This window comes from Salmo salar, chromosome 11 (genome assembly GCF_965601325.2).
Source record: "Salmo salar chromosome 11, fSalSal1, whole genome shotgun sequence".
Lineage (NCBI taxonomy): Eukaryota > Metazoa > Chordata > Actinopteri > Salmoniformes > Salmonidae > Salmo > Salmo salar.
In genome coordinates this window covers 35700082-35714221 of record NC_138301.1, presented here as the reverse complement: position 1 = coordinate 35714221, position 14140 = coordinate 35700082, and the positions used below count along the sequence as shown (strand labels likewise).

At 45.2% G+C, this 14140-nt stretch overlaps 2 protein-coding genes across 2 annotated transcripts; one reads left to right on the top strand and one right to left on the bottom strand.

Annotated features, from left to right (window-relative positions):
• The first annotated feature begins 8026 nt into the window (after positions 1-8026).
• On the top strand, positions 8027-12349 carry mfap1 (microfibril associated protein 1). The gene is made up of 8 exons (XM_014127584.3): positions 8027-8225; positions 8590-8806; positions 9102-9246; positions 9440-9633; positions 10065-10334; positions 10811-10970; positions 11306-11395; positions 11804-12349. Exons 1-8 carry the CDS (start codon positions 8144-8146, stop codon positions 11981-11983), a joined length of 1338 nt encoding a protein of 445 aa, XP_013983059.1. The 5' UTR covers positions 8027-8143; the 3' UTR covers positions 11984-12349.
• On the bottom strand, positions 12344-13795 carry hypk (huntingtin interacting protein K). Its single transcript, XM_045689425.2, has 4 exons — positions 13529-13795; positions 13077-13132; positions 12932-12983; positions 12344-12678 (listed from the first exon to the last, which is right to left on the bottom strand). The coding sequence occupies exons 1-4, from the start codon at positions 13688-13690 to the stop codon at positions 12583-12585; spliced, it is 366 nt and encodes a 121-aa protein (XP_045545381.1). The 5' UTR covers positions 13691-13795; the 3' UTR covers positions 12344-12582.
• Between the last annotated feature and the right edge of the window lie 345 nt (positions 13796-14140).

Genomic DNA, 14140 nt, shown 5'->3' with positions numbered 1-14140 from the left:
GTTCCCCATCTCCTCCCTTGCCACCTGATAGGCACGTCACCTGGAAGGCAAGTGGGTATCCCTAATCAACGCTACATCCTCTTGAGGTAACTCAGCACTGTATATGCTTTCACATCAATGCCTTCAGAATGTTGTCCAGTGTACAATTACCCCCAACATCTATTCTTTCATATGATGCATTAACCAGTAACGCAACTAACCCAACCCAACTATGGCAGTTAAAGTAGCTCCCAGACCCAACCCATCTGCATGTCTACAGTGGAATCTAGTCTTTCTCTCTTTAGCTCCGCTTCCTCTGTCATGGTGTCTTCAAGCTCACCCATTATGCAGCTGGACCTCACTTCACGTGAGAGCTATGCACACACCGAGGAGAGACATGACGATCTTTACCGCTGCAGGTGCTGTAAATAGTTCTGTGTGTGGACCAGACCAACGCTGTCCCAACACCACCGCCTGGTGTATCTTGATGTACACAATCTCCAGAATTCAGCCCGTGCCCTCGGTTATCTCCTGCTACTCATGTGCCACTTCCACCTGGGAATATGCACACTGCAACGCATGGGTCATTTCCTGTCAACAGGACAACATAGACTCTCCCCTTATGGTCAGATCACTAATTTGTGACACGTGAATAACAGCCCCTAGTACTTTCATCAGTCTCCCAGTTACCCTCTACCAAGCCAAAGTAACCCCTACTACTACTGACACTGCCCATGACGCATACCTCAAACTCCCTCGAGTGGCATGGTAATGAAAGATCAGTATCTTAGTCTAAATTGTTTGCAGTGTGTAGACCTTCCTCAATACCACCCCCCAATTAAATAATTACGGGCACGGTTGACCACCCCACCCTTCTCCCGGCACTTATCATTCTAGCGTGTCTTCTTCTGATAGCATTACAGTTCATCTTCCCAACGGCACATGGAACTCTTGCCTGTCACATTTGATGGCCCTTGGTAATGTCCCGATTTCAATATAAGGTAATCAGTTTTTCCCACGTACACAAGTCTCTCACCTGAGCCGCTACCACCATTCTGCCTGGTCAATTTCTCCCACCAGTACACCAGGAGCATGAGAGAAGTTTGAATGTTATCTCTCTCCATGCTCACTCCACAGCCGCGGTCTCAGGACTCATGGCACACTCCTACCGCCAGTACCCAGGTTAATGACTCGAACTCAGATAGGAGTGTTAAAAGTCACTGTCGCATTGAACACCTTTGTCGCTCTTTCTTCAGCCGGTTAGGAAGGGTTTTGAGGTTCACACTCACTGTTTGTGGTCAAACTATTCCTACCATGCATTAAGACACAATCTGACGTTCACCTTCCATGATAACCTCAAGAGAGGACAGATCAGAACAACAGTTTAGTTCAATTCATTTCTGATTCATGAAATCCAGACAAGCATTGACTATATGACAAATTATTACATTCCCAATTTTCTTAATAACATTATCTCTACGACAAATGTCAAAGAGCATAACAGCATACTGTTACTGTTGAAACCATTTTCCAACTTAGTTCATACTCCCTTATTTTACTGGCGACCTCTCGGAAGAGTTACCAGATCAGGGAGTAGCACCCTAACCTATGGAGGAATCCCAACACTCCAGCAGACCCAATCTGGTAAAATTTGTATCGAAACAAACACAAAAACAAAATCAGCAATACACATATCACAATCCATTTCATGAAATCCGCAATACACATATCACAATCCATTTGAAATACCTGTCAACCCTCATTAACATATATGTTTTCCTTCTATATGCAGACTGAACAAAATACATTTGTGTATTTACCCAAAGACCAGGGCCCCAGGGAACTGGTCATTTCCCCTTCGAACACATGATTCACATCGTGATTCAAAAACAACATGTTAACTTCTTAGGTCTAGGGGGCAGTATTCGGAAGTTCGGATGACTGACGTGCCCAAAGTTAACTGCCTGTTACTCAGGCCCAGAAGCTAGGATATATGCATGGTAATATTGGATAGAAAACACTGAAGTTTCTAAAACTGTTAAAATAATGTCTGTGAGTATAACAGGAATTCTTTTGTTGTTGAGGTCACCACCTATTGAAAATGCTTGTCTATGGGAAATTCAAAGGAAATCCTCCCAGATTGCAGTTCCTATGGCTTCCACTAGATGTCAACAGACTTTAGAAAGGGTTTCAGGGTTGTTGTTTTTTTTTAATTAGCTAGAAGTTGTAGTTTTTCAAGGTGGCTCTCATTTTGACTGTAGTCTTGTGGTGCGCGTGGATGAGGGCGCGCACTTCGTTATTTATAGCTTCAATGCCATACAACTCTCCTTCCGTGGCCTCCAACTGATCTTAAATACAAGTAAAACTAAATGCATGCTCTTCAACCGATCGCTGCCCGCACCTGCCCGCCCGTCCAGCATCACTACTCTGGACTGTTCTGACTTAGAATATGTGGACAACTACAAATACCTAGGTGTCTGGTTAGACTGTAAGCTCTCCTTCCAGACTCACATCAAACATCTATCCAAAGTTAAATCTAGAATTGGCTTCCTATTTCGCAACAAAGCATCCTTCACTCATGCTGCCAAACATACCCTCGTAAAACTGACCATCCTACCGATCCTCGACTTCGGCGATGTCATTTACAAAATAGCCTCCAATACCCTACTCAATAAACTGGATGCAGTCTATCACAGTGCCATCCGTTTTGTCACCAAAGCCCCATATACTACCCACCACTGCGACCTGTACGCTCTCGTTGGCTGGCTCTCGCTTCATACTCGTCGCCAAACCCACTGGCTCCAGGTCATCTACAAGACCCTGCTAGGTAAAGTCCCCCTTTATCTAAGCTCACTGGTCACCATAGCAGCACCCACCTGTAGCACGCGCTCCAGCAGGTATATCTCTCTGGTCACCCCTAAAGCCAACTCCTCCTTTGGTCGTCTCTCCTTCCAGTTCTCTGCTGCCAATGACTGGAACGAACTACAAAAATCTCTGAAACTGGAAACACTTATCTCCATCACTAGCTTTAAGCACCAGTTGTCAGAGCAGCTCACAGATCACTGCACCTGTACATAGCCCGTCTATAATTTAGCCCAAACAAATACCTCTTCCCCTACTGTATTTATTTATTTATTTTGCTCCTTTGCACCCCATTATTTCTATTTCTACTTTGCACTTTCTTCCACTACAAATCTACCATTCCAGTGTTTTACTTGCTATATTGTATTTACTTTGCCACCATGGCCTTTTTTGCCTTTACCTCCCTTATCTCACCTCATTTGCTCACATTGTATATAGACTTATTTTTCTACTGTATTATTGACTGTATGTTTGTTTTACTCCATGTGTAACTCTGTGTTGTTGTATGTGTCGAACTGCTTTGCTTTATCTTGGCCAGGTCGCAATTGTAAATGAGAACTTGTTCTCAACTTGCCTACCTGGTTAAATAAAGGTGAAATAAATAAAAAATTAATAAAAATGTATCTCCGGTATTGAACACACTATTCTCCATCTTAAATGTTATAGTTTATTTACATATTAGCTTACCTGAGGATTGATTAGAAACGTTGTTTGACTTGTTTGGACGAAGTTTATTGTTAACTTTTGGGATTCCTTTGTATGCATTTTGAACGAGTTGACCAGGTGGATTACTGGATTACAATTACCAGTAACTGTTCAAAGTAACGCAATAGATTTTTTGTTTGTATCCCATACAAATGATAGTTGTCCTCAAATAAATTTACATGAGAAGTCAACCAATCAAAGACGTAAAGAAGCTGAGATGATTATTTTATTGGAAGCAACGTAGGAACCATAGTTGGCGATCTAGAGATGGCGGAGGTGGATGCTGAGTTTATGTCAAGCAGTGTGTTGAGCAAAGTTAGTGAAGATTAATATCCTCAATGGATACTGAACAACAGTAATGTCGAAAAGTAGAACAAAAAGAAAATGGTCTAAAATTGGTGTAAAAAAGGTCATGCCTGTGCGTGTGACTTTCCTCACCCTTTAGGGTGGATATCTCTCCATCTCAGCTGTCAATCACAACATTCGGTTTGGATAATTAGTGGGTTTGGACACGCATATGGACACTACAGCTGCCCATTCTAGCTTAGTGTTTGGTTGACGTCGGAAGAAGAAGATACAAAAGTACGCCGTAAGGGGCTGCTGTCACCACCCACAACACACACACAAAGCCGTCGCTTCTCAGAGGAAGATGAGCTGCGAGGCCTTACGTACCTCTCTTCCTACAGTCGACCAGGCCTCCTCAGTGGTCAGGCAGACACTGGGGTGCCCCTCCTCAGTGGTCAGGCAGACACTGGGGTGCCCCTCCTCAGTGGTCAGGCAGACACTGGGGTGCCCCTCCTCAGTGGTCAGGCAGACACTGGGGTGCCCCTCCTCAGTGGTCAGGCAGACACTGGGGTGCCCCTCCTCAGTGGTCAGGCAGACACTGGGGTGCCCGAGGTTGATCTGTCTGCTACCCTGGAACCTTCAGCCACAAAGATTCCACCTGCTCTCCCTCAGGAGCCCCTCCCTGTTCCGGGCCCAGAGCCCAAGCAGGCTGTGGATTTTTCACCTGCTCCTAGGATGGAGCTACAGCCTGCAGCTATTGCAGATGTCAAGTGCAGCCAGGAAGTTGGGGCCTCTCCAGCCCCGCCTGCCAACACCGTGCAAGTTCCAGCCCAGAGGGTCCTGCTACCTCCAGACCACGCTTCAGGGGACCCGCCAGACATCACCCCGGGTGACCTACTCGAAGTCATCCCTGATGTCCCCCCTGGTCTACTTGTCCAGTTGCCTACCTCCTTGGTAGGGTTTAGGTATCCTGACTCTCAAGTAAGTCTAGAGTTCCCTACCTTCCCGGTTGATCCAGTCTATCCTGCCTCCTTGGTAGGCTCTCAGTTTCTATCTGTACCTGGCCTTCAGTCTCTGGCCCTGGTTGCAGGTTCACACTGTTCTGACTTAGGTTCCCGGACTCCTATCATACTGGTAGTCCCCCAGTCCTCTGTTGTTCTAGGTCCACAATTCCCTGTACTGGTAGCCCCTAAGTTTGTTGTTCTGCCAGGCCCTAGGTATCCTACCCAGCTAGGCCCCACAGTCGCTGGCCTGTCTGCAGGTCTGCAGTCTTCTGCCCTGCTCAGATCACTGCCCCCTGCCTTAGCTGTTTGACAGTTGCCTAGCCCGCCTGGTTTAGGGCCTACTAGGCCCAGAGTTTGCTGCACTAGCTTGCTGTCTCCAGACATATTCAGTCTGCAGTACCCTGGCCAACCAGGCTTAGAGCCTCCGGCCCTGCCCTCAGTCCCTAGCACTAGGTCCTCAGTCTCCGGCTGCACTAGGTCTGCTGTCTCCAGCATTAGTCGGCCCTCAGTCCCTAGCCCAGGTGGGTCATCAGGCTCCTTCCTCACCAGGCTCAAAGGTACCAATCTTTCCAGTAGGCCCTGAGCCCTACTGCTCTCCTAGCCTTCAGTCGTTTCTCCTGGCAGGCCCAGAGTCATTTTCCCTCTCAGTTCCAGAGTCAGTTTCCATGGCATTCCAGAGTCAGTTTCCCTGCAAGGCCAAAGTCAGTTCCCTGTCCGGTCCAGAGCTTTTCTCCCTCTCGGTTTCAGAGTCGTTCTCCCTTTCAGGTGCAAAGTAATCAGCACTGCGCTCCCAGCCTTCAGCCATTCTAGTTTTGCTGTCTCCAGCTGCAGTCAGACCTCAGTCCACTGCTCCGCCAGGCTATAGGTTCTCTGCCCCACTAGGTATGCAGTCCCTGTCTCTAGCCAGATCGCAGCCCCCAGCCTTAGTCTGCAACCAGTAGCCTAAACTAGCAGTAGGCTATAAGTTCCCTGCTCAGCTAGTTCTGCAGCCTCCCACCATAACGGGCTTGCAATCGTCAGTCTTAGTAGTAGGTTAAAAGTCCCCTGCCCTGTGAGACCCTGAGTTTCCTGCACTGATAGGTTCAGCCCCATGACTTGGGGGACACACTGTTCCCTGACCCAGGGGGATTGCTGTCTCTAATTCTATGGGGCCGCTCGCCTCCTGCCTTGGACAACTCAAAGCCCTGCCGATGTGGAAGACCACCTGACCTTGTCTCTGGGGCCCAGCCGGCCCCTACATTTTTGTGTGATTTTGTTGTCAGCACATTCAACTATGTAAAGAAAAAAGTATTTAATAAGATTATTTCATTCATTCAGATCTAGGATGTGTTATTTTAGTGTTCCCTTTATTCTTTTGAGCAGTATATTTAGGTATGTGGTTTGATGAGAGGCTTTCGTGGAAGAAACATGTTGAGCATATTGAAATTAAGTGAAGGAAGGTGCTGAACCTCATGAGGGCAGTATCAGGATATGATTGGGGGTCAGATAGACAATGTATATTTACTGCACATGTTGTATATATACCAGGCATTGATCAGCTCATCTTTGGATTATGGGTGCCTTGTATATGGATCGGCAGCCAAAACGGCACTACAACACACGGATAGGATACAGTCAAAAGCCCTGAGATTGTGTGTGGGTGCCTTCAGGACACAACCTGTTGAGGCATTGCAGGTGGATAGTGTGAAACTGCCACTGAGGATTTTTTAAATGTAACCTTTATTTAACTAGGCAAGTCAGTTCTGAACAAATTCTTATTTTACAATGACAGCCTACCGGGGAACATCAATGACAGCCTGCCCCTGAACAACTGCCTTGTTCAGGGGCAGAACAACAGATTTTTACCTTGTCAGCTCAGGGATTCGAGCCAGCAACCTTTCAGTTACTGGCCCAACGCTCTAACCACTAGGCTACCTGCCACTCTGATAAAGTGGGACAAACTTGCATACTGGACAAGGTTGAAAGGACATACTGCGGTCACGACAACTGGGGAATGCTGGGAGCAAGGATTGGGTAAGCAGAGGGCATACGGCTGGACAATCGGGCAGAAGCTGGTAGAATATGGACTGGGGGCGAGCGAGATAGGGCTAGCAATTGCATCAGGTAACGTTCCTCCATGGCTTTTTCCGAAAACCAAGAGTAGATGTGGACATAATTGAGGGTAGGAGAGAATGGGGTGAGGATGTGAGATGGTGTGTGGAGAGATATATAGATAATCGGTTTTATTTGTTTTTAAGGATATATACAGATGGTTAAAATGATCCAGTCAGTGGTAGGGTGGGGCAGAGGTGTATATCCCAGATTTCAATGTTAGAATATCTGTTTAACTGATTATGATGTGATTATGGTGTGTTTAACTGATTATGTGTCAGTGTATGCAGCCGAGTTGATGGCCATGATTATAGGTTTAAGATGGGTGGAGGAGGTGAAAACACTCCGTGGTGATCGGCTCTGATTCGCCAGCAGTCTGAGTAGTGTGAAGACGGGCAGGTTGGATAGGGGAGGCTTGTTTGTGGAGATGATGGTGCTATTATTGGATTGGAGAGGATGGGAATGGTGGTAAGCTTTTGCTGCGTTCCAACCCATGTGGGTGTGGAGGGGTAATGAGAAGGCAGATGTGGTGGCTAAGAGTGCTGTGAGGAGAGAAGGGGTAGATATTCAGGTCCCGCTGGGCTGCAGGGAAGTCAAGTCCTTGATCTGGGCAAAAGGGCTTGATCTTTGGCAAAGGGAGTGTGATGCTAGTAGTAAGGGGAGGTAATGTTACAGCATACACCAGTCAGGAAAGGAAGATGTGGGGAGTATGGGATGTAGGACAGAGGAAGTTGTGTGGAGTAGACTACAGTTTGGGTTTGAATGCCACGTTGTGGACGATAGAGAGACATGAAACAGGTATGTCTGATGAGTGTAGTGGAGGAAACAGTGGTGCAGGTGTTTCTATTTTGTGGACTGTATGACGTAGATAGGGAGAGATTGTGTGAAAGGGTTAGATGCTGGCTGGGTTGCTGTAGTGGACAGAGGAAAGTGGTGTCTAGGGCTCTATTTCACTTAGAGGAACAGGAATAATGAATATAATGTAATATAATATAAGTAGGCCGTGACTGGCCTCACACTCCAGTAAAGTAGGTGGCAGTGTATGCACCTTAAAAGTTGGATGCGATCCGCCAACCCAATCCCAAAGAAGAAGAATGATTTCCGGTACTGTTAGAGTATTTCCAGTGGTGGTCGAGAAAATAAACGTCGGGTTTGTTTTCCTATCTAGAAGTTGATTTAATTTTTGTTCATATATTGATATTGTTGATCGGGCAGTCATGTCTGGACGGGACGCCCTCAACATGAAGCAACCGCCGATCCAGTCCACGGCTGGTGCTGTGCCGATTCGAAATGAGAAAGGTGAGTTTTCCTGTAACTAACGTTAGCTAGGGCAAGCTATCCTGGACTAGGTGGTAGCCGATTTAATGGAAGCAATAGATCGCTATCTAGCCATCCAAGTGCACAACTTTTTATAACTTAGCTAGTCAATATCACGATATAATTGCATGCTGCATTTCCTTAATCGTATGGACAAACTTTTTGTATGCGTCTGCAGTAGATATAAAAACACAATTCATGCCCTTACTCATGTTTCAATCCATCACAAAACCAAAACGACAGTATATACAACTTAACCTCACCACATGTAACAGAGTAAATAGAGCCATCTATGATAATGGACAGTTCATGGTAACCAAGTGTGCTCCCCTACTCCCCTTCCCAGGTGAGATTTCGATGGAGAAGGTGAAGGTGAAGCGCTATGTGTCGGGTAAACGTCCCGACTATGCTCCCATGGACTCCTCTGACGAGGAGGAGGAGGACTTCCAGTTTATAAAAAAGGCAAAGGATGCCGAGCCTGAGATGGAGATGGAGGAAGAGGTGGTGTCTGACCCGCGTCTCAAACGTCTGCTAAACCGCGTCTCTGAGGATGCGGAGGAGAGGTGAAGATAATTCTCATCAGTTCATCTTGTAAACCAGTGGGATCCTGTGTTGGTTGTGATGGCTCCCAGTCCCAGCTTTATTGAGCTGAACTGTATTTGTCAGTGGACACCCATAGTTGGGTGAGGGGTTGTTAAAAAATGCCTGCACATATTGTGGGTTATCAGGAATTTGAATACTATGAATGACTGATTGATTTTTATTGGGCTTTGATCTCTAAACCATTTAGGCCTAACTATTAGCCCTACTGGATGTTGAGTGCTGTGATGATTGTAAATGTTTCTTTCTCTCTCTCAGGTTGGCAAGACACAGACAGATCGCAGAGCCGGAGGTGGTTGCAGAGAGCAGTGAAGACTCCGACGAGGGAACCTGGCACCCGGAGAGAGCACCCGAAGAGAGCAGTGACGAAGAGGAGGAGGAAGAGGAAGAAGTGGACGATGAGGTGAGTGGCACAAGGATCTTCTTGGAAAGCTGGATCAGGCACCCCTTTTATTCATTAAGATTTAAAAGACAAAACTGATCTTAGAACAGCACTCCTACTCTGAGATGCTTTGTGAATACGGTCCCAGGTGTTTAACATGGAATGGTATACAAGATACCCTGTATGTAACACATTGACTTTGTTTTGTGTGTAGGAAATCGAGAGGCGGCGAGCGATGATGCGCCAGCGAGCGCAGGAGCGGAAGAACGAGGACATGCCGGAGATCATGGAGGTGGAGGAAGAAGGGAATTCGGGCGCGGAGAAGGAGGAGTCGGAGTCAGAGTACGAGGAGTACACGGACAGTGAAGACGAGGCCGAGCCGCGGCTAAAACCAGTCTTCATCCGCAAGTAAGGAGTCCTGCCATCCAAGATCACTCCTGAACCATTATCAGGGCTTAATATGACTTATTTCATAGAATGTAATAACATTATTTCTCTAAGGGACACTTTGATCGTGGGCTTGGGATTAGACAATTCAAAATGGCCAAATTGACTGAAAATACATTAGGCTTATATGAGAAACAATTTTAATTTAAAAGCCAGTACAAAACTGTTATCAGTTCTTATGCTGTTTTCTACTGCATGCATCAGTTTGTGTATTATAAGGTGAATGCACCAATTTGTAAGTCGCTCTGGATAAGAGCGTCTGCTAAATGACTTAAATGTGTATACCTGCTGTCCTGTTATCGTATAAACAGAGTATGTTCACAACAAATGGATTGTGTTGCAGCGTTTGTGTCCCGAGTGAGAAAATTGGATTTTGATGTGTGTCTCCTCAGGAAGGACCGAGTAACAGTGGCGGAGCGCGAGGCGGACGAGCTCAAACAGCGGGAGCTGGAGGCGGAGGCCAAGAAGCAGGTGGAGGAGCGGCGGCGCTACACCCTGAAGATCGTGGAGGAGGAGGCCAAGAAGGAGTTTGAGGAGAACCGCCGCACTCTGGCCGCTCTCGACTCCCTGGACACGGACGGGGAGAATGAGGAGGAGGAGTACGAGGCGTGGAAGGTCCGGGAGCTCAAGCGCATCAAGAGGGACCGGGAGGCCCGTGAAGCGTGAGTACAGACAGACTTAAACATGAACCATGGTGTTCACTAGGCATTAAATGAATATAGATCTGAAACGGGCAAGTACTATCTTCAAACACTCGTTTTAATTTTAGAAAAATTTTGCTAGTGTGCCCTAAAGTGCCCCACGGTGGTACATTTAATTGTGCAGCACTTTAAACCATTCAAAACTATTTACAGGCAAATGCATAAGAGAGGAACATATTAAGACCGTCTTGGATGACAATGGAAGTAGACATCAGAAATACTTCAGTGCATTGATTCACTTAACCATTGAAAGCTGGTGTTCCCTCTCAAAGTAAAAAAGACTAGCGTCTTTGTTTTATATTATTTGATTATCTGTATGAATGATCTGTACACTTTAAGTGTTTTGAACCATGTTAATAATTACTGGTCCAGTGTTAGTTATGTTGACACAGGCCTTTGCTGTCCATGTAACCCACTTGCCTTATCGGATTTTCCAGAATGGAGAAAGAGAAGTCTGAGATTGAGAGGTTCCACAGCCTCACCGAGGAGGAGCGCAGGGCCGAGCTGCGGAATAATGGAAAACAGATCACAAACAAGGCCTCAAAGGGCAAATACAAGTTCCTCCAGAAGTACTACCACAGAGGAGCCTTCTTCATGGTGAGTTTGCTGTAGACACTGGGGTTCAGAGAACTCAATACAGTGCATTCTTATAAGAAACACACCATATGTTGCTGATGAGTGATTGTTAGAATTGTAGGAGAAAGTGTAAGTACAGGAGTGAACTGTCCCACGTTTGTTAACCACTACGTGTGTTAGATTGTTTGAGTGATTCTTATAAGCAGTGTGTGCACTGTTATAGAATATTCAGAGATGTGATTCAGGTATATAAAAAAGAAATGATCCTCCATTCATATAATTGAAACTTGGTAAACGTATTTTGTCCGAATAGCTTGTCTTGTCTTTGATGTTGGCTGAATGTGATCTGTTTCCAGGATGAAGAAGAGAATGTGTTCAAGAGAGACTTCAGTGCCCCCACTCTGGAGGACCACTTCAACAAAACCATCCTCCCCAAAGTCATGCAGGTCAGCTGGACTTCTTTCAAACATCACGTAGCACACATCCTACTTTTGTAGCACATGAATTCCCCCTGTTTATCTATTATAAATGTACACTATCGATGTAAACAGAAAATTCTGACTGTTTTTGAACCCAGTGTATTGGCAACCCCTGTGTAAATGAATTTCTTTCATTTGTAGTGGCTATACAGAATGTTTTGTTCTGGAGCTGCTCTTGAGACAATGTTCTCCTAAATAGACAGATATTATCCAGACATTACCTCAAAATAAGGATGTGTGTGGTTTCATGACAAGAAATTATACAATTATATATGAGCCATACAGCCAACAATCAATCCAAAATGTGATGTCAACAATTGGTAAATAAACATCCACAGATAGTTCATCTTTAACAACCCCCTCATTTAATTCCAGGTCAAGAACTTTGGTCGCTCCGGACGCACTAAGTACACCCACCTGGTGGACCAGGACACCACATCGTTTGACTCAGCCTGGGCTCAGGAGAGCGCTCAGAACAGCAAGTTCTTTAAGCAGAAGGCTGCAGGAGTGAGAGACGTGTTTGACCGGCCAACAGTGCAAAAGAGGAAGACCTGAATCTAAGTTTGGAGGGGGAAGAGAGACTTCAGTATATTCAGACTGTTTAACAAGCTTGGGGTGTGTTCAGTGGGATGAAACGTTTCAGAATGTTGCAGATGGAAATGAACTACACTTCACTGAAGTATGTTCTATGGCCATACATTTACCTGCAATATCCTGAATGCACCAACCCTTTGAGCAAGGCCCTGGGTTTAGGGCTATGCCCTGATAATGTATGGATGCTTCATGGAGGCATATTGATGTAATTTTGTACATTTTCAAAGTTGTGTAGCTATTTTGTTTTATCGCCATTGTTTTATCGTCATCTGTTCATTTCTTCTAATTTGGATATAAAGCGTACGTGATTAAAACATAACATTTTCATCCATTGGTTTTATTTCATTCCACATTTATTATAAATCAAAAACAGGTGCTTGCAAAAGTAATCAATTTTGAAGTATTGTTGAATATACATAAAGAGAAACGCAACATTTTATTTCAGTGACAAAATGTCTGATTTGAGCTATGAAATGGAGTCAGTGAATACGGTCAGGCTAGGAAGCAGTCCGGTGTCCAATGCTGCTGCATAAAGCTGCTCTAGGATCAGTTTCTCCTGGTCAGTTTGACAGGTCAATCAGAGCCTCTACCACGTTGCCCATGTGTTCTCTCAGACTGCGCTCGGCCACTCCTCGGGAGATCTCCATCTCACCCATCTGTGGAAAGCCAGTTGAGGCAGGACATTAGAATAATCAGAATGGGTAGTTGTATTGATAGAACACTTCAGACGGTCTGTGAATGTACCTCTGAAGCAGAGTTTCTAATAACTCCCCTAGTAGAATATGGATGACTAGAGTTCCAGAGGACTCATTTGATTAAATGCTTTTGTGATGCAAAATACCATTTAACTTTAGATGAGGGTTGTGACACTGACACTTAAACAAGAAACATGTCTGGGGGGATACTTACAATGAGTTCTACATCCTCTTTCTTGATAGTGACTTTAGCCAGTTCCTTTTCCCTGAAATCATAACCCCAGACAAGTCATTAGTATACTAATTAATTGGCAGATCAATGGTTGTTGAATGAAAATCTGACAAAGGAAGTGACTTACCTATCTTGTTTAGCTTTCTGTTCTCTTGATCTCCTGTCTCCAATCACTGACATAGCCTGAAACAGGACAGGCAGGGATCATATTAGTATGACAGCACTAACGAGTCAGTAACTAGAACTCCCAACACAGGTTGGAAGACTATTAATTATGCAAGGCAGAAAAACATACAAGCAGCCATAGGCTAACGTTTGCTGAATAGACAGAAGCTCTACCCTGTCCTGGGATGTTCAGCGCCTGTTCTGTTCAGGGCTGACTTGGATAAACAGCACGTGCCAACGTGAAATGACGCGTTTGTGAGTTGATTACGGTAACATTCACAACAACACATTGTTTGTGCAAATATGTTTCCATTCTTCACTGTACGCCGGTTAGGCCCGTTGTTAGCATAAGCTAGCTAGCCTTCATGCTAACGTGGGCACCCATCGCCACCCGCGTGCTTGGCCCAGCCTCACCGTTTCAAGATCGGAGCTTGATATTTCCTTCTCCTCGGCATAATCAGTGACTCTCTCCAGATCGGCAGCCCCACTATCATGTTTCCGAGGCTTTTCTGCTGGTTTCCCAGTGCAGTTCTCCTCAGCTTCCAGGTCCAAATCCACATCACCCTCTGCCGCCATGTTTGCTCCTGTAGAGCCGGAACGAAAAGAGAGTGGGTACCCGTTTACAAAACTATCGGAAGGCAAATTAAGAAGCACCGATGTCACTTGGTTTCCAGTGTGAGTGCTAACCAAGTCCTTGGGACTTTCGTACCCTCATTGCAGTTCCAAAAAGGTTAAGGTTAGGGTTATGTAAGAGTTGTATGGTAGGGACGTCCCAAGGATCGAAGATAGCGCTATAGAAAACCGCAATCCATTATCAGCAATTTGTAAGCAAAAAGTAAAATATTTTACATTGATATTCATTTTTAATTTATATTTTGTTAACTTCCTATACAATTAGATTAACTAAATTTTTATCCTAAATCATCTTATAGTAGTTATACTAATATTACTACAAATTATGCATATTCTAGCATGCCTGGCAAATATTTAATTTACCATGCAAGAAACATTTCTTGATATCCTTGG